General features: G+C 38.4%; 1 protein-coding gene across 7 annotated transcripts in view; it reads right to left on the reverse strand.

The window, feature by feature from the left end:
* LOC113682675 (E3 ubiquitin-protein ligase LRSAM1) overlaps positions 1–12998 on the reverse strand; it is a 96336-nt gene that overhangs the window by 1971 nt on the left and 81367 nt on the right. For 5 of the 7 annotated variants that reach the window (XM_089202843.1, XM_089202842.1, XM_089202844.1 and 2 more), the window contains 22 exons: positions 12501–12569; positions 11042–11126; positions 10818–10942; positions 10583–10625; positions 10416–10463; positions 10205–10255; positions 9518–9576; positions 9220–9249; positions 8709–8831; positions 7100–7187; positions 6707–6758; positions 5889–5933; positions 5695–5765; positions 5149–5248; positions 4347–4434; positions 3902–3976; positions 3514–3594; positions 2850–2945; positions 2317–2415; positions 1636–1761; positions 996–1106; positions 454–552 (listed from right to left, as the gene is read on the reverse strand). In XM_089202843.1, the coding sequence (XP_089058969.1) occupies positions 454–552; positions 996–1106; positions 1636–1761; positions 2317–2415; positions 2850–2945; positions 3514–3594; positions 3902–3976; positions 4347–4434; positions 5149–5248; positions 5695–5765; positions 5889–5933; positions 6707–6758; positions 7100–7187; positions 8709–8831; positions 9220–9249; positions 9518–9576; positions 10205–10255; positions 10416–10463; positions 10583–10625; positions 10818–10942; positions 11042–11126; positions 12501–12569 (1764 nt within the window). The remainder of the gene's footprint in view (positions 1–453; positions 553–995; positions 1107–1635; positions 1762–2316; positions 2416–2849; positions 2946–3513; positions 3595–3901; positions 3977–4346; positions 4435–5148; positions 5249–5694; positions 5766–5888; positions 5934–6706; positions 6759–7099; positions 7188–8708; positions 8832–9219; positions 9250–9517; positions 9577–10204; positions 10256–10415; positions 10464–10582; positions 10626–10817; positions 10943–11041; positions 11127–12500; positions 12570–12998) is intronic. The other 2 variants (XM_027199856.2, XM_089202845.1) reach the window with 1 other exon arrangement.

The following is a 12998-nucleotide window of genomic DNA, read 5'->3' on the forward strand; positions in this document are numbered from 1 at the left end:
CAGTGAAATAAGGAAAAAGATATACCTGTGCCATGAACGAGAAAAATAACGCATTTCCTCCAAAGAACCACTCAATATTCATCAAGGAGGGAGGGGGGATGGTGGGGGGTCAAATGGTTTTCAGGGGGGACGGAAGGGGGGATCGCTCGAATACAACAGAACCTTATGGGGGGATCAGGTAAATTTTATTGTTACAACCAAATCCTCTGACCCCCCCCCCTTCCTCCCCCTAGCTCCGCTCAAGAGCTAACGATCAAAACGTGAGCTTTTCTAAGATATTTTTCCCTTAATGAACTACAAAATATTCAAACAGTCTGCCAACGCAGCTAAAAAATGAATGAGGTTTAAGTACAAAGAAATGTCTATGTTTGTCTCAACCTGACTTTTTTCTCCATCTTCACATTCCAGTTCTAAGACGTCACGCTAGGTAGCGAAAGGCGAGTATCTACTTACCCTTTGGTCCATGCAAATCACGCATTCCGTAGTCATGTCACGGTGTTCAACTATAGGTGCCACCGGTGTGTTGGAGCTAGGTGGTTGAGGGACTGGTACCTGTAAGGCACAAACATCTGTAAGGCACAACATTCCATGACCGTTACATAACCTACAAGGCTAACAGACCATCCTCAAGACAGTGAGATAATTTGAGGCGCTACCAAAAGTATTTACACAATATGTAACTTTACCGGATGGGGATGAAATAAAACGCGAAGCAGCTTCTCAGAGTTGGGCAATCGAGTCAATAAACCACGTTCATATTAAAAGGTAAGCCTTCACTATTGCAAACGCTTTCACAAGTCGCACTAGCTCTGCTCTTCAGACCAGGAAGAATTAGGAAAGATAGAATGAGGAATAAAGTAAGAAAGGAAGGGAGAGGGGTGGGTGGGGGGGGGGGGAGGTCAGGGAGAAAGAGAGAGGGAAGAGGGTAGAGGAAAGGAAAAGAAGTCTAGTAACGTCGACTATCTTCACGCAACCACATGTTATGTACAACTCACCTCAGGGTTTTCAATCTTGCTTTCTTTTTCCTTCGCCTTTGAATCGAAGCGAAGCCGTTCCTGGACAACGTTCATTATTGCCTTGCGAACTCCAAGCTCGTGTATACCCAGCTAATCAAAGCAAAACAAAGCGTTACAATGTATCAGGAATGATATTCAGCCATGGTTGAGGAGGGAAGAGCGGAAATACGCCAGTGGACGGCGGAGGAGGGGCAAGGGAATAGGATATCATCTCCTTTACTAAAAATAGGGGCAATGTTCTGTTACAAATTTTATGAACCCTCTTCGTACGACACCTCATAACCCTTTAGTAATTCTCAAGACAGGAGTTGAACAGAGCGGCTGATTACTGCCTCAGCATGCCCTCATGCCCTCCCTGACATGAGGTAGGATACGAGGAGAAATGGTGCAGCTGCTAGGCGAGAAGCAAGATTATCGCAGGTTAACTTCCAGCCGGCGAACCGTTGAAACTCCTGGGTGGTGACAGCCACTGCGAGAGTAGAGTGTCTCGCTCAAGAATACAACACAATGTCTCTACCCAGGCTCGAATCCAGACCTCTCGATATGGAGTCTCCTACACTCTAGCCACCTGCAGCTCCTTAACAACAAACAGACAGCAAACGGAGACTTCATCACTCACCTCCTTCAGTTCTTGGTCTGTCATGGTTTTAAGCATTTCCCACGTGATTCGGTGACGGGCAAAGTGCGAGGCGTAGTCCTGAGCTTCAGCTTCTGCGAGGATATCGGAAATCACACCATCGCACTGCTGTAATTTCAAAGAAAAAATTCTTAATTCTATCTTGATGATTACTTTCACTGGAACCTTTTTCCAAATAACCTCAACTCAAGACATTATTCGAAATTAGTTATTTTAAAATAATAGTATAGATTTAAAATCAGTCAAGGCCATTCAACGTTCGATATTCCGTATTTAATTGAATAAGCGCCCACCCTGTAGGTAGAAAAATTTTATAAGCGCCTTTTAGTAATCGAATAAAAGATCACCCCTCTACCCCTCCCCTTCCCTTCCCTCCCCTGCTCCCAAAAACTGAAGGGCACAGAAGGAGTATTGATTATCATCTCTTAACTGGCTTACAGTCACTAGATTAACTGTTTATGGTAACTCCTCACGTTTTGTTAATACTTATTGTTTACTGAGTTGCAAAATAAACTTACTACTAGTCGAAAATGGTGAAAATTTAATAATCGCCCACCTCGAAAAAGCACCCAACTCAAGTCCATAACTTTAATAACCACTCAAGGCTCTCAATCGAATAAATACGGTATCACTATTCTCACATAATTACAAGGCTCTTTGTACCTTCGCAAGCAGAGTATCTGGTTTGCTTTCAAGGAGCCTCTGATACTGAATCAGCCAGTAATCCTCAATATCCGTTTCTCTCTTGTGTTCCATCTCAACCTGACCGAGAAAAGCACAGAGGTTCCTTTAAGGAGTGTAAGGCACTCAAACAAAAATTGATTTAAGCACTGATCACCGGGTTAGAGAAACCACAGACTAAAACTGTAGAAGAACTCGAATAAACTTACAAAAATGTTAGAGAGGAACATGAATGTGAGAAAAAAAGACAGGTGAAACAGTAAGTATAACCTTGAAATATATGTATGTCACCCGATTTGTTCAACGTTTATCTTAGATTGGAATGAAGTGTAGTAAATTAAGCCTCCGAAACATTGTTGTTTGTTACGTGACCATAAGTGCAAGGTTTAGATCGAACCATTCATGAAAATAAACAAATGTAACTAAAATACCACTTCATTTTTACCATAAAACATTGGTCAGCTAAATTCATTACTTTACTGATGTTAAGGTAAGCTTATACACCAAAAACTTACAAGTCTCTTCATAAGCTCATCTTCTCTCTTCTGTTGTTCGCTAACAAGCTGAACCATCAGACCTGTCAAAGCTTCTCTCCTCGATTCCAGCGCAGCCTGAATGACAACAACGAAACGGTTAACTAAGTGTCCTCAAAAGATAATGCACTCTTGGTACATTACCATGTTCTACAGCGAAAAAGAACACTGCCCCTCTGAGCTGGGTCGCTTATCATTCCAGACAATAAAAGTGAGAGATGCCTGAGCACAAAAACACTTGCACAGGAGATTGCAGCGTGCCTCGTTGTCCCGCTTACGAAATCAAACGCAAACGAATCTTAACTGCAAGTTTTTGACGGCGACAGCCATTTTTACTCTGCACGCGTGGAAAAAAATCTCTTTTAACTTTTCGTTTTCAAATCCCGTGTATATCTCAACGTTTTCTCAAAGATCTACTTTCGCAGTGCATTGAGGTACCAACAATAGTGAGTATAGCGCTCAAAAACTTTTAAACTGAGGAAGAGAAAGAAAGGATTTGGAAAAAATATAAAAAAGAGAGAGAGAGAGAAAAAAAAAAGAAAAGAAAAAAGAGCCATGCAGTCGAGGAAGAAAAAAAGTAAAACATTCGCTTCACCAAAGGAAAAATCAAAAAGAAGTTAAACGATAAGAAAGGCACCGGACATACCCTCTCCGCATCTTGGCGTTCATCTTTTTTCTCCAGTTCTGTTAGCGTCAATTTCGTGAGCTCGTCTTGTAGCATTGAAATCTGAAGTTAAATTTAAGACTTTCGTGTGTAAAAATTATCTAAAGAAAAGTACTACAAACTTTCAAATCAAGGCAAAAGTTGTAAAGATTTTTAGCGTCACCACAAGGGAGACCAGCGTAAAGTGGAAATACGGAAGAAGTGAGCTATAAGTACACGAGGAAATCGAAAAAAGAAACTATAATTGCACGAGAATGTTATCACTTAAAGATGAATATGTTCCTTAAACTACTTTGGGTGCTAGTTGAAAAAAAATACAATCTTTCAACATATTAAATTTGACTTAAAAACATCGACACGACTTCTTTACCTGGCCGGTAATTCTACGATGTTTTGCGTCCGTTTGTAGCTGGAGAACTTGGATCGCTTCCATTTGTGCGCGTTCCTTAAATAAAAAAAATAATACAATTACAGGTCCTCTATTACCAAGTAAGCAAAAAGGAATGCGAAGTAAATCTGAGCGGCGAAGTCACGGTTTCACTGGGGATGAGCGGCGAAGTCACGGTTTCACTAGGGATGAGCGGCGAAGTCACGGTTTCACTGGGGATCCCATCTATTTCGGCCTTTGGCCCTTACACCCGAATTTAGGTGAAAATTTCTAATGATTACGCGCAAGTGAGTCGGAAACCACGAGGTCATAAATGTGTGTTGTTGATTTGTTGCAAAGGAGTATTTTGTTTATTGACTCATCATCATCGCTACTACACCAAAAGAAACTGAAGAATTTAAATGCAATGTATGTCCTATTATCAAACCTCTTTGGAAATCTCGGAGATCAAAGTATCTCTGTCCTCATACTGTTCATTCAGAATGCCAAGCAACCGTACATCTTCTTCCAAAGCCCTGGTGAAAAAAAAAAACAGAAAAAACTGAAACTTAAACAAGACACTTGTACTGAGTACGGAAACGATAATTATTATTATTCATAATACTAGACTGACAAGTACCAAGAGATAATAAAGTGTTATAATCTCTTGATAGTATTCTATTATTTGCTTATTTCTTTCTTTTTCAATAGAGCTCAGTAACCTGATGCATAAAGTGCCTTTTCAAAATATAGTGGTCATAACACTTGTGACGTCATCACTTTCACGTCACCCGATTAAGCAGCTATTCATAGATTCAGGGTAATTTAGTATCATCAACTGAGTTGGTAACGTAAATTGGCCACCGAAAAGGATTTAAAAGCTGACGTTTCGAGCGTTAGCCCTTTGTCAGAGCGATAGACGAAGGGCTAACGCTCGAAACGTCAGATTTAGAAACTATTTCCGGTAGCCAATTTACATTCATATATATCAGTTCAGTTGATACAACCAAATTATCTTGTAATTCATCCCACCAACGCAGCATCACAGTTTAGTTTAGAAACTTACCCTCTTAAAACATTAATACAGCACTGCGTAAAGGAGTGGCGCCTATGTAGCACATTTTATTGCATTGATGGTATCAAACTGATTGAATTAGTGAGGTAGATAAAATGGTTTTGCGCAGTTTCTCAACTACGATGTAAGCAATATTATGCAGTATTCACGCTGGAAATAAAAACTTATTTCTTACTCATTCATGGCCTGACTAGCAGTCCTATCTCTTGCCCGTTCGTATTCTCTAATGAGACGACTCTGACTTTCTTGACTTTCCAAAAGACGAGCCATGGACACTAAGGGAAATGAAACAGGAAATTGACAATCTGTTGCATTACGACGGACACTGTGTTCAATACTATGATGAATTCAGATTCCTCTTATTAACTCTGGATAACAAATGCTTCAAAATAGCGGTAACATTTTGTGAAATGACTTCAGTCTACCATATACTATGAAGACACAACCAAAAAAACTGAATTCTTTCCGAAGAAAGGTAGGAAAAGAACTTGAAAAGAGATACCAGAAAGCAGAAGGCTTACTAAGACAGGTTCATCCCTAAATCATTTCCGTCAATACGGTTCTACAAGAGAAATTTTATCATATGTTTTAAGGCAAAAAATCATGACAATGCCCGTGTTTTCTACGACGAAGGAGCCTATTTACCGATGATAAATTCTAATGATTTAGTCGCAAATAGCAACCTCTTAAGTCATAGAGATTGTAATTAAGTATTACCAACCTAACATTTCTTCTTTTCTCAGTTTCTCGGCCTCTTCCTGAGTCACTTTCACCAGTTGCTCAGTTCTCATTCTGCACAGAAAAAACAAAATGTCTTTCACCGACTGATCTCCACCAATCATTAACCTCTTCTAACGATACGACAGCTATTCTCAAATTTCTCAAATTTCTCAAAGAAAACAACAAAAATCCTACCTTTCTTTTTCCATCTCATCCAAAATCATTTCCGCCTTCTGAGCTCTAGAGTCCAACAGCCAAAAGTTAATAACAGTGTGGAACAGCTTTCAAAAGGATGTAAAACTTATAATAACGAAGAATGTGTAATTTAAGTTCCCACAATGTAATCTAGTTCAGTCGTGTGAAAAATTGATCGCGCGAGGTATCCTTTTTCTATTGACTCGAACTTTCTTAAAAGCCCACAAAAATTTCTCAAACGGCCTCGGACGTCTACAAACTCCCCTCGACTCTCGATCCTCAAAGTTTTCGAGAATCGAGGATCAAGAATGTTGCATGGATCGAGGTCGAGTTTTGAGAGACTGTCAAGGCAGTATTGGAGTAGAACAGCCCGTATCTCCAAGAAAATCAATCAAAATATACTAATCAAGTGGAATCTTTCGTGCACATAAAAACGTAGAACTTAGCCAGCAAGTAGAACCTCATTATAAGCGCTGCAGGACGCGTGTTTCTCCATCCGAGGGAAAATTTGAGACGAGTCTTGGAGAGGTTTGCCGGAGATCTGAGCACTATAATAATTATCAGTGCCAGACCCCTTGCAGATCTCTCGCCTGTTCCCATTGCTCAAGGCGTCACATTGTCCCGCAGGCGAAGAAAATCTCGTGTTGAAACGCTGATAATCAGGGCCTACTCGCAGTCTACGTATACCCAAGCAGTGACTACAAACAAACCTGATCATGGCCCTTGATGTAAGATATAAATGATGCATGTGCACTGTACTGTGTGAATGAATAATGAGGTTGACGATGAGAGAAAAGAAAGAAAAGCAGGAGCATTACCGTTCATTCACTTGCAAAATCATAGCCACAGTGTCATTGGTGAGTTGTTCATCTGAAACATAAGTATTGAAAATTCATCAAAAAAGTGATAAAAAGGAATGATGGATATAACAGAATGAGGGCTTCTAATAAAGTTGAAGAAAAATGCCACAACAAGGCAGAGCAATGAATTGTTGTTGTTGTTGTTTTGTATTGTTTTGTTGTTGTTGTTGCGATTGATTTCTTTTTTGTTAGCCATAAAGATTCTTCCATATCCCATCCCATAAGACACACGATCAATAACTCAGAAATACTGTCAAACAGCAAGATCACCAAAAGTGATAAACGCTACCGAGTGCTCTCTATTGCATTGCACACACTGTAAGGCATATCTAACTTAAACACACATAGTACCTGCTGCCATTGCTGATACAAGCTTTTTTCTCTCAACCTCTTGTTGCTGTTGCTGCATCAATGTGAGGTCATCTATTTCTGCTTCAGCCTACAAGTACATTTAAGTGCATGAGAAACTATTGTTACCCCTCAGCGGCCTCACACATTGTTCAATATTTATTTATAAAAAAAGAAAAAAAGCAGATGGCAAAAATTTGTTTTGCAACTTTCCGAACTGCCTAGATGTAAGGAAAGGCCGAAAACTGCCATATGCTGTTTTAGTCCACAAACCTAACAACCCAGGTCGACCCATCGTTTCTGCCTGCAGTTGTCCCACCGAACTTATTTCCAGCTATTTAGACAAAATTATGACACCTATCGTCAAAACTTTACCATCTTACGTTAACGACAGCCAACACGTACTTGAAATATTTCGTGACTTTAGTTTCCTCGGCCAAAACAAACTTATTTTCACTATGGATATTCCATCTCTTTATACTGTCATTCCCAATGATGAAGATCTCCGGGCCCTCAAACATTTTTTCGATCTTCGCACTGTTAAGGAACCTAGCTCTGAAACACTACTCCGTTTGGCCGAACTAGTACTCACACTCAATTGCTTTTCATTCGGTGGTAACTACTACAAACAAACTAATGGCGTGGCCATGGGTACTAAAATGGGACCCAGCTACGCCAATCTTTTCGTAGGTTTTATCGAACATTAATTTTTTAGTCAATACCACGGCCAAAATCTGAACTCTACCGCCGTTACATCGACGATTGCATGAGCGCTACCTCCTCTACAAGAGAGGAACTCAGTCAATTTATAACTGCCGTCAATTCCTTTCACCCGGCTCTTAAATATACCTGGGAAATTTCCGACTCTTCTTTGGCTTTTCTAGACATCAAAATTTAAATTGAAGACAACGGTTTATGCACTAGTGTTTACTACAAACCTACAGATTCACATAGTTACTTGTTGTATTCATCTTCACACCCATCACACGTCAAGAACTCCGCTAAACACTAGAACAAAAATTTATCCTCCAAATCGGCACCCTTAATCCCCACGGTATCAACGAGCGTTTTTCATTCAACTAATTTATTCCTGTTTTCTCGTCAACATATTTCCACCAATAGCGTAGCTCCACTTTCTGCATAGAAGCCCACACACAACCCACAATTCCTCATATCGCTCTGACGAAGGGCTAACGCTCGAAACGTCAGCTTTTTTACCCTTTACGGTGGCCAATTTACGTTTTCAACTCAGTTGTTAACACTAAATTACCTAATAATTATATAAGACTAGCTGACTGCCAAGACCTTGTTTTTCCCACAAAGCTAACAATGCTATACATGCACATCAAGAAAATTGAGAATTATACAATTGGCAAGACACTGATAATAATTGTACATATTAATTACATTTTTTCTAGTAAAAAAATTCAGAAATCTTTCAAGAGGGTATGAGGAAACATTAAAGGCCCACACATTACGAGACAACTGCCCAGCAGAGATCATATGATCATTTCATTAAAAGCCACAGCTGTGATTTAGAAAGAAATTCCTGTTTTTTTTTTTTCTTGTTTTTTTTTTAATCAGCTTAAGGTAAAGAACAGGCTTTGATTACCATTCGTATCTTGTCCATAAGGTCAGTACGTTGTTTACTAGCTGCTGCAGCGAGAGCCTGCTGCTCCAGCTCTGTTTCATGAAGCTGTTTCTCTATTTCGATCATTTGCTGTCGTCTCCTTTCCTGTGGATCAAGACGTCATGAGGTTAAAATACACTTTCACAAGTGAATGTCATTTAAACCCCGGCTGAGCAGAAAGCTCTAATGGTGACTTAGGAGATAGTCAGCAACTCTGCAAAGCACTCATTAAGTATCTTGATCGAGTGAAACCTTCACCTCTGTTTCCAAGTTAAAAAATTAAACATTGCACCATCTTCAAGTAAATACTTAGTCACTGGCATGCGATATGTCAATGTGTTAAACATGAATGATACTAATGATAAACATGTACAGTGTTAACCGTTTTTGTAAATTAAATGCAAAAACCAGATTGAAATAAAACGGGAACAAAACAAGGAAAAGTAACAACAAAAACGACTCATGGAAATAAAAAAAAAGGTGACATGCAAACCTTCTCTGCTTCATGCTTTGATAAAGTGCTCTGAAAACAAAAATGTTCGTGTGTGAAATGATGAGGAAATAACAGGGAAAGCTTTGTGAAAATGGTGAAATGGTACATACAAATCAGTGAGACCAGCAGGTGTCGTCAGTTGCACAACTGGTGTCAATGTCAGGAGAAAAAGTTACTGTAATTTTACCTTTGATATCTTAACCCAAAAGCCCTCCCTGCACTAAAGTAAAGTTGTGCAACAAGCAAAAACAAAATACGTCATCTTCAATTTGATCACTTCAAATAATTTGCAACTTACTGCCACAAGATCATCCACTGGTGTAGGGTTCAATTGTTTATTTGAAGCTGTTCCATTTCCTATTGGATCAGAAAAGAAAATGAAATGAAAGCATTGTATGAAAAACCTGTAACATCAAAACAATACTTGCACCATTGGATGATAGAATACTCTCACACAATAAAAATATTAATTCACTGGACAACTCACGTAAAACTTGAGCGTCAATACTTGTTATTTCAGTTTATAAATAACTCATTAATAAATCAGAGCAGCTTCAATTGAGTGTTGAAAGTAATGTGGGATTGCTTTGTATCTTCTTTACTTTGCTCTGTGATTAGTCCAGAAAACTTGCACTACTCTCTCAACCAATCAGATGTAAAAATAAAACAAATCTGCCCAACTATGTTGACCATACCATGTGTAAAAATAAATTAAATAAGTGGGCAGTCCCTAACAAAAATTTGAACCCTGGGTTTGGTTTTCATGGCCATGAAATCAAGAAGCCAAAGATTGCTATATGTGGCAGCCCACAAGTGGGTGCAGCAAGACGTGTTTACATCTGCTGAAGTGTTGGTTTTACTTTCAGTTCTCATTGACTCTTAGGGGAATTTTCCTTTCTTCGCATTAGCTGTTGTCAGTGATTACTTTGACTTTGGTTTTACAACACTCAACTGAAAAACTCTCTTATGTGTAGATAGAGCATACCCAGAACATTTAGTAGATGCTTGGATGGAGGGACATACTCAATTTCAGCCACTATATGAAAAAAAAAAATCATTAATACTCATATTAATCACCATCTGATCATTATTAGATTGAACGATGACACCAAGTTTGACATCAATAAACAATATACTGGTCATAGGGGAAAATACACATTTGATACAAGTTTGAAACTAAATCCTAATTGGCATACCTTTGCAAAGATATTTCATAATGGAGGCTGTTCCCTCAGCTGCCACATCTATGAAAATGAACAGACAATCACAATTCTTTCAAACATTTTTATTAACTTAACTGATCTGTGTAATTCTGCAGAAATGATCACTGCAAACATCTCTAACAAATAAAGATCTTGATTACCTCTGGGTGGAAATGATACTATGTTTACATCAAGAATAATGTTCTGAAAAAAAAGGGATTATATTTTATTCAAGTGTACAGGCTTTGGTAAATCTGATAAGGTCTGTACATGGTACTTTCAATCTTGGGACTCCTGGGTTACAAAAAGGTATTCAGCAAGGTATTGGAGGTCTCAATAAATTGAATTGAGTACATGCATTCCATGGACAATTAAATATACTGAACTTTACTTTACCTCCAAAGTTCTCACACGAGCCAAAGTTGGGGGAACTCCAGGCAAATTGCTGTTTTCAGAAATATTCAGTGTCCTCAAGCTTTTGAGATTTCCTACTTCAGGTGGGAGGCCACGAAGGTTATTTGCTGTAAATAACAACAACATCAAAGTCTTCCATAAGCCTCTTTACTTGTATGAGAAGACATAAATTTGACTGAGTGCAGGTGGAAAGAATACAATTGTACCTTGAAGGATTAAGCTTTGAAGAGATGCTAAGTTTCCAATGCTGGGAGGAACAGCTTTAAGTTTGTTCCCTTGAACATTTAGCACCTGAAAAACCAGAAATTACTCCTCAGACATAACAAAGGGAAGTAACTGTAAAATTTTATTATGAAAGTTTCCTTTTGGCAGGATGGGATTAATAAAATAATTTTAGCGTGATCATGAGAATTTAAAACCAAAGAATAACACTCTGACTACTGATGAGCACATCACTGTTTCCTTTTGTAGCAGAGCAAATAAAAGTTCAGTAAATTACAATTTTTAGGTTAGCTGGTTTTAGGTCCAAGGAAAATAGAGGGTAATTTAAGTTGTCCAATGGGATTTTTTCAATAGTGGAAAGATTGTATGATTCACTGCATTTAAATACAGTTTATAGAACAGCTGACAATATACCTAGGGTGCAGTTTCCCACATTATGTGCATTGATTGTAATTCTTGCCAAGATAAGTTTTGAGTAAACAATTTTAAGGCTATCCTCTTAGAAGTAATAACTTCAAATCACTGAATAGATCTCTGTATGTGAATTCTTGTGGTTGTTGTTTATAAGAATACAAGGAATCTGGATGCATACAAATTGTTGTGTTGTATTTATTTTTACCAAGCGTAGCTGGCCCCTAAAATCTCTCACATCTGAAAGATCTCCCACAAGAGAATTTTGTCCAATGTTTGCCCCATTCAACCCATGCTTGTTGGTGGGTATTTACAAGCAAGTAACCACACTGCTTTAATTACATGTATCTTGATAAAGAAGGTGGCTTAATTGTTTGCCAAGTCTTTGTATCACTAGTGGACAACCATGAGCAGGTGACTTTGGATTAGAAGTTTTTGTTTTGAGCCCTGACTGGCTCATTGTACTGTGTTCTTGAAACAAAACATTAAGCTTTCACAGTGTCTTGCTCCATCCAAGAGTGTGGCTGCTAATCAACTGTCAGTGAAATCTGAAAAAGTACAGGGCAGGGAGGGAGGGAGGGAAGAAAGGCAAGCTAATAGATATAACCAGTAATGGACTGGCATCCACTACACAGGAAAAACAGAACGGGGGCATTCATTGGAATTAAGGGGTGCTTTTTTGGTAAAGGGGTGCTTATTGGAATGAGGGTGCTAATACTCAACAGGGGTGCTTATTAGGATAGGGATGCTTATTTACATCTAAAAAAACAAATTTAAGGGTGGAGGGCTCTAATTAAAGAGGGAGCACTTGTTGAAAGGAGGGCACTAAATTGAATCATTACTGACAGTACTCAGACAAACTTATCAGCTGGAATTTCTTATCTTGATTTAAAATTATATATTTCATTAGTAATTAATGAGTTAATAAGTAGCAGCTAGAGAGGAGAATTAACTATCAGATCTTGGGGGTTAAAGGGCTAATAACTAATAATTTACCAAATGAATATGATGTTAATTGGGCATTTTTCATACCTGTAGTGATTTCAGCTCATCGATAGCTGCAGGAAGGGCTGTTATATGGTTATCATGAAGATCCAACACCTGGGAGGAGGCAAATTTAAAATACTTTCAACTCTGAATTCAATAATTAAAATAAACAGTTCTGGTAATCTATGAGAAGGAACATTAAATTTATACTAGCTAGTAACAAGGGGTTATTGTGTAAAATGTGTAAAATGCCACAAACTCTAATGATAATGATAAGGATAAGGAATTTATATAGGGCTAAAACTATAAACAATACTCAGAAGTGCTTCACATAATTTAAAGTTCTATACTAATTACTAAGGAAGAGTTTGGGTGTCAGTCAAGCTGGACAACCTAAATTACCCTCTATTTTCCTTGGAGCTAAAACTAGCTAACCTAAAAATTGTATCAGTAGTCAGAGTGTTATTCTTTGGTTTAAATTCTCATGATCAAACTAAAATTATTTCAGAAAAGAAAGGAAAATATCATTATCAATTGCTACAT

The sequence above is a fragment of the Pocillopora damicornis genome, chromosome 4, assembly GCF_964200805.1.
Source record: "Pocillopora damicornis chromosome 4, jaPocDami1.2, whole genome shotgun sequence".
Lineage (NCBI taxonomy): Eukaryota > Metazoa > Cnidaria > Anthozoa > Scleractinia > Pocilloporidae > Pocillopora > Pocillopora damicornis.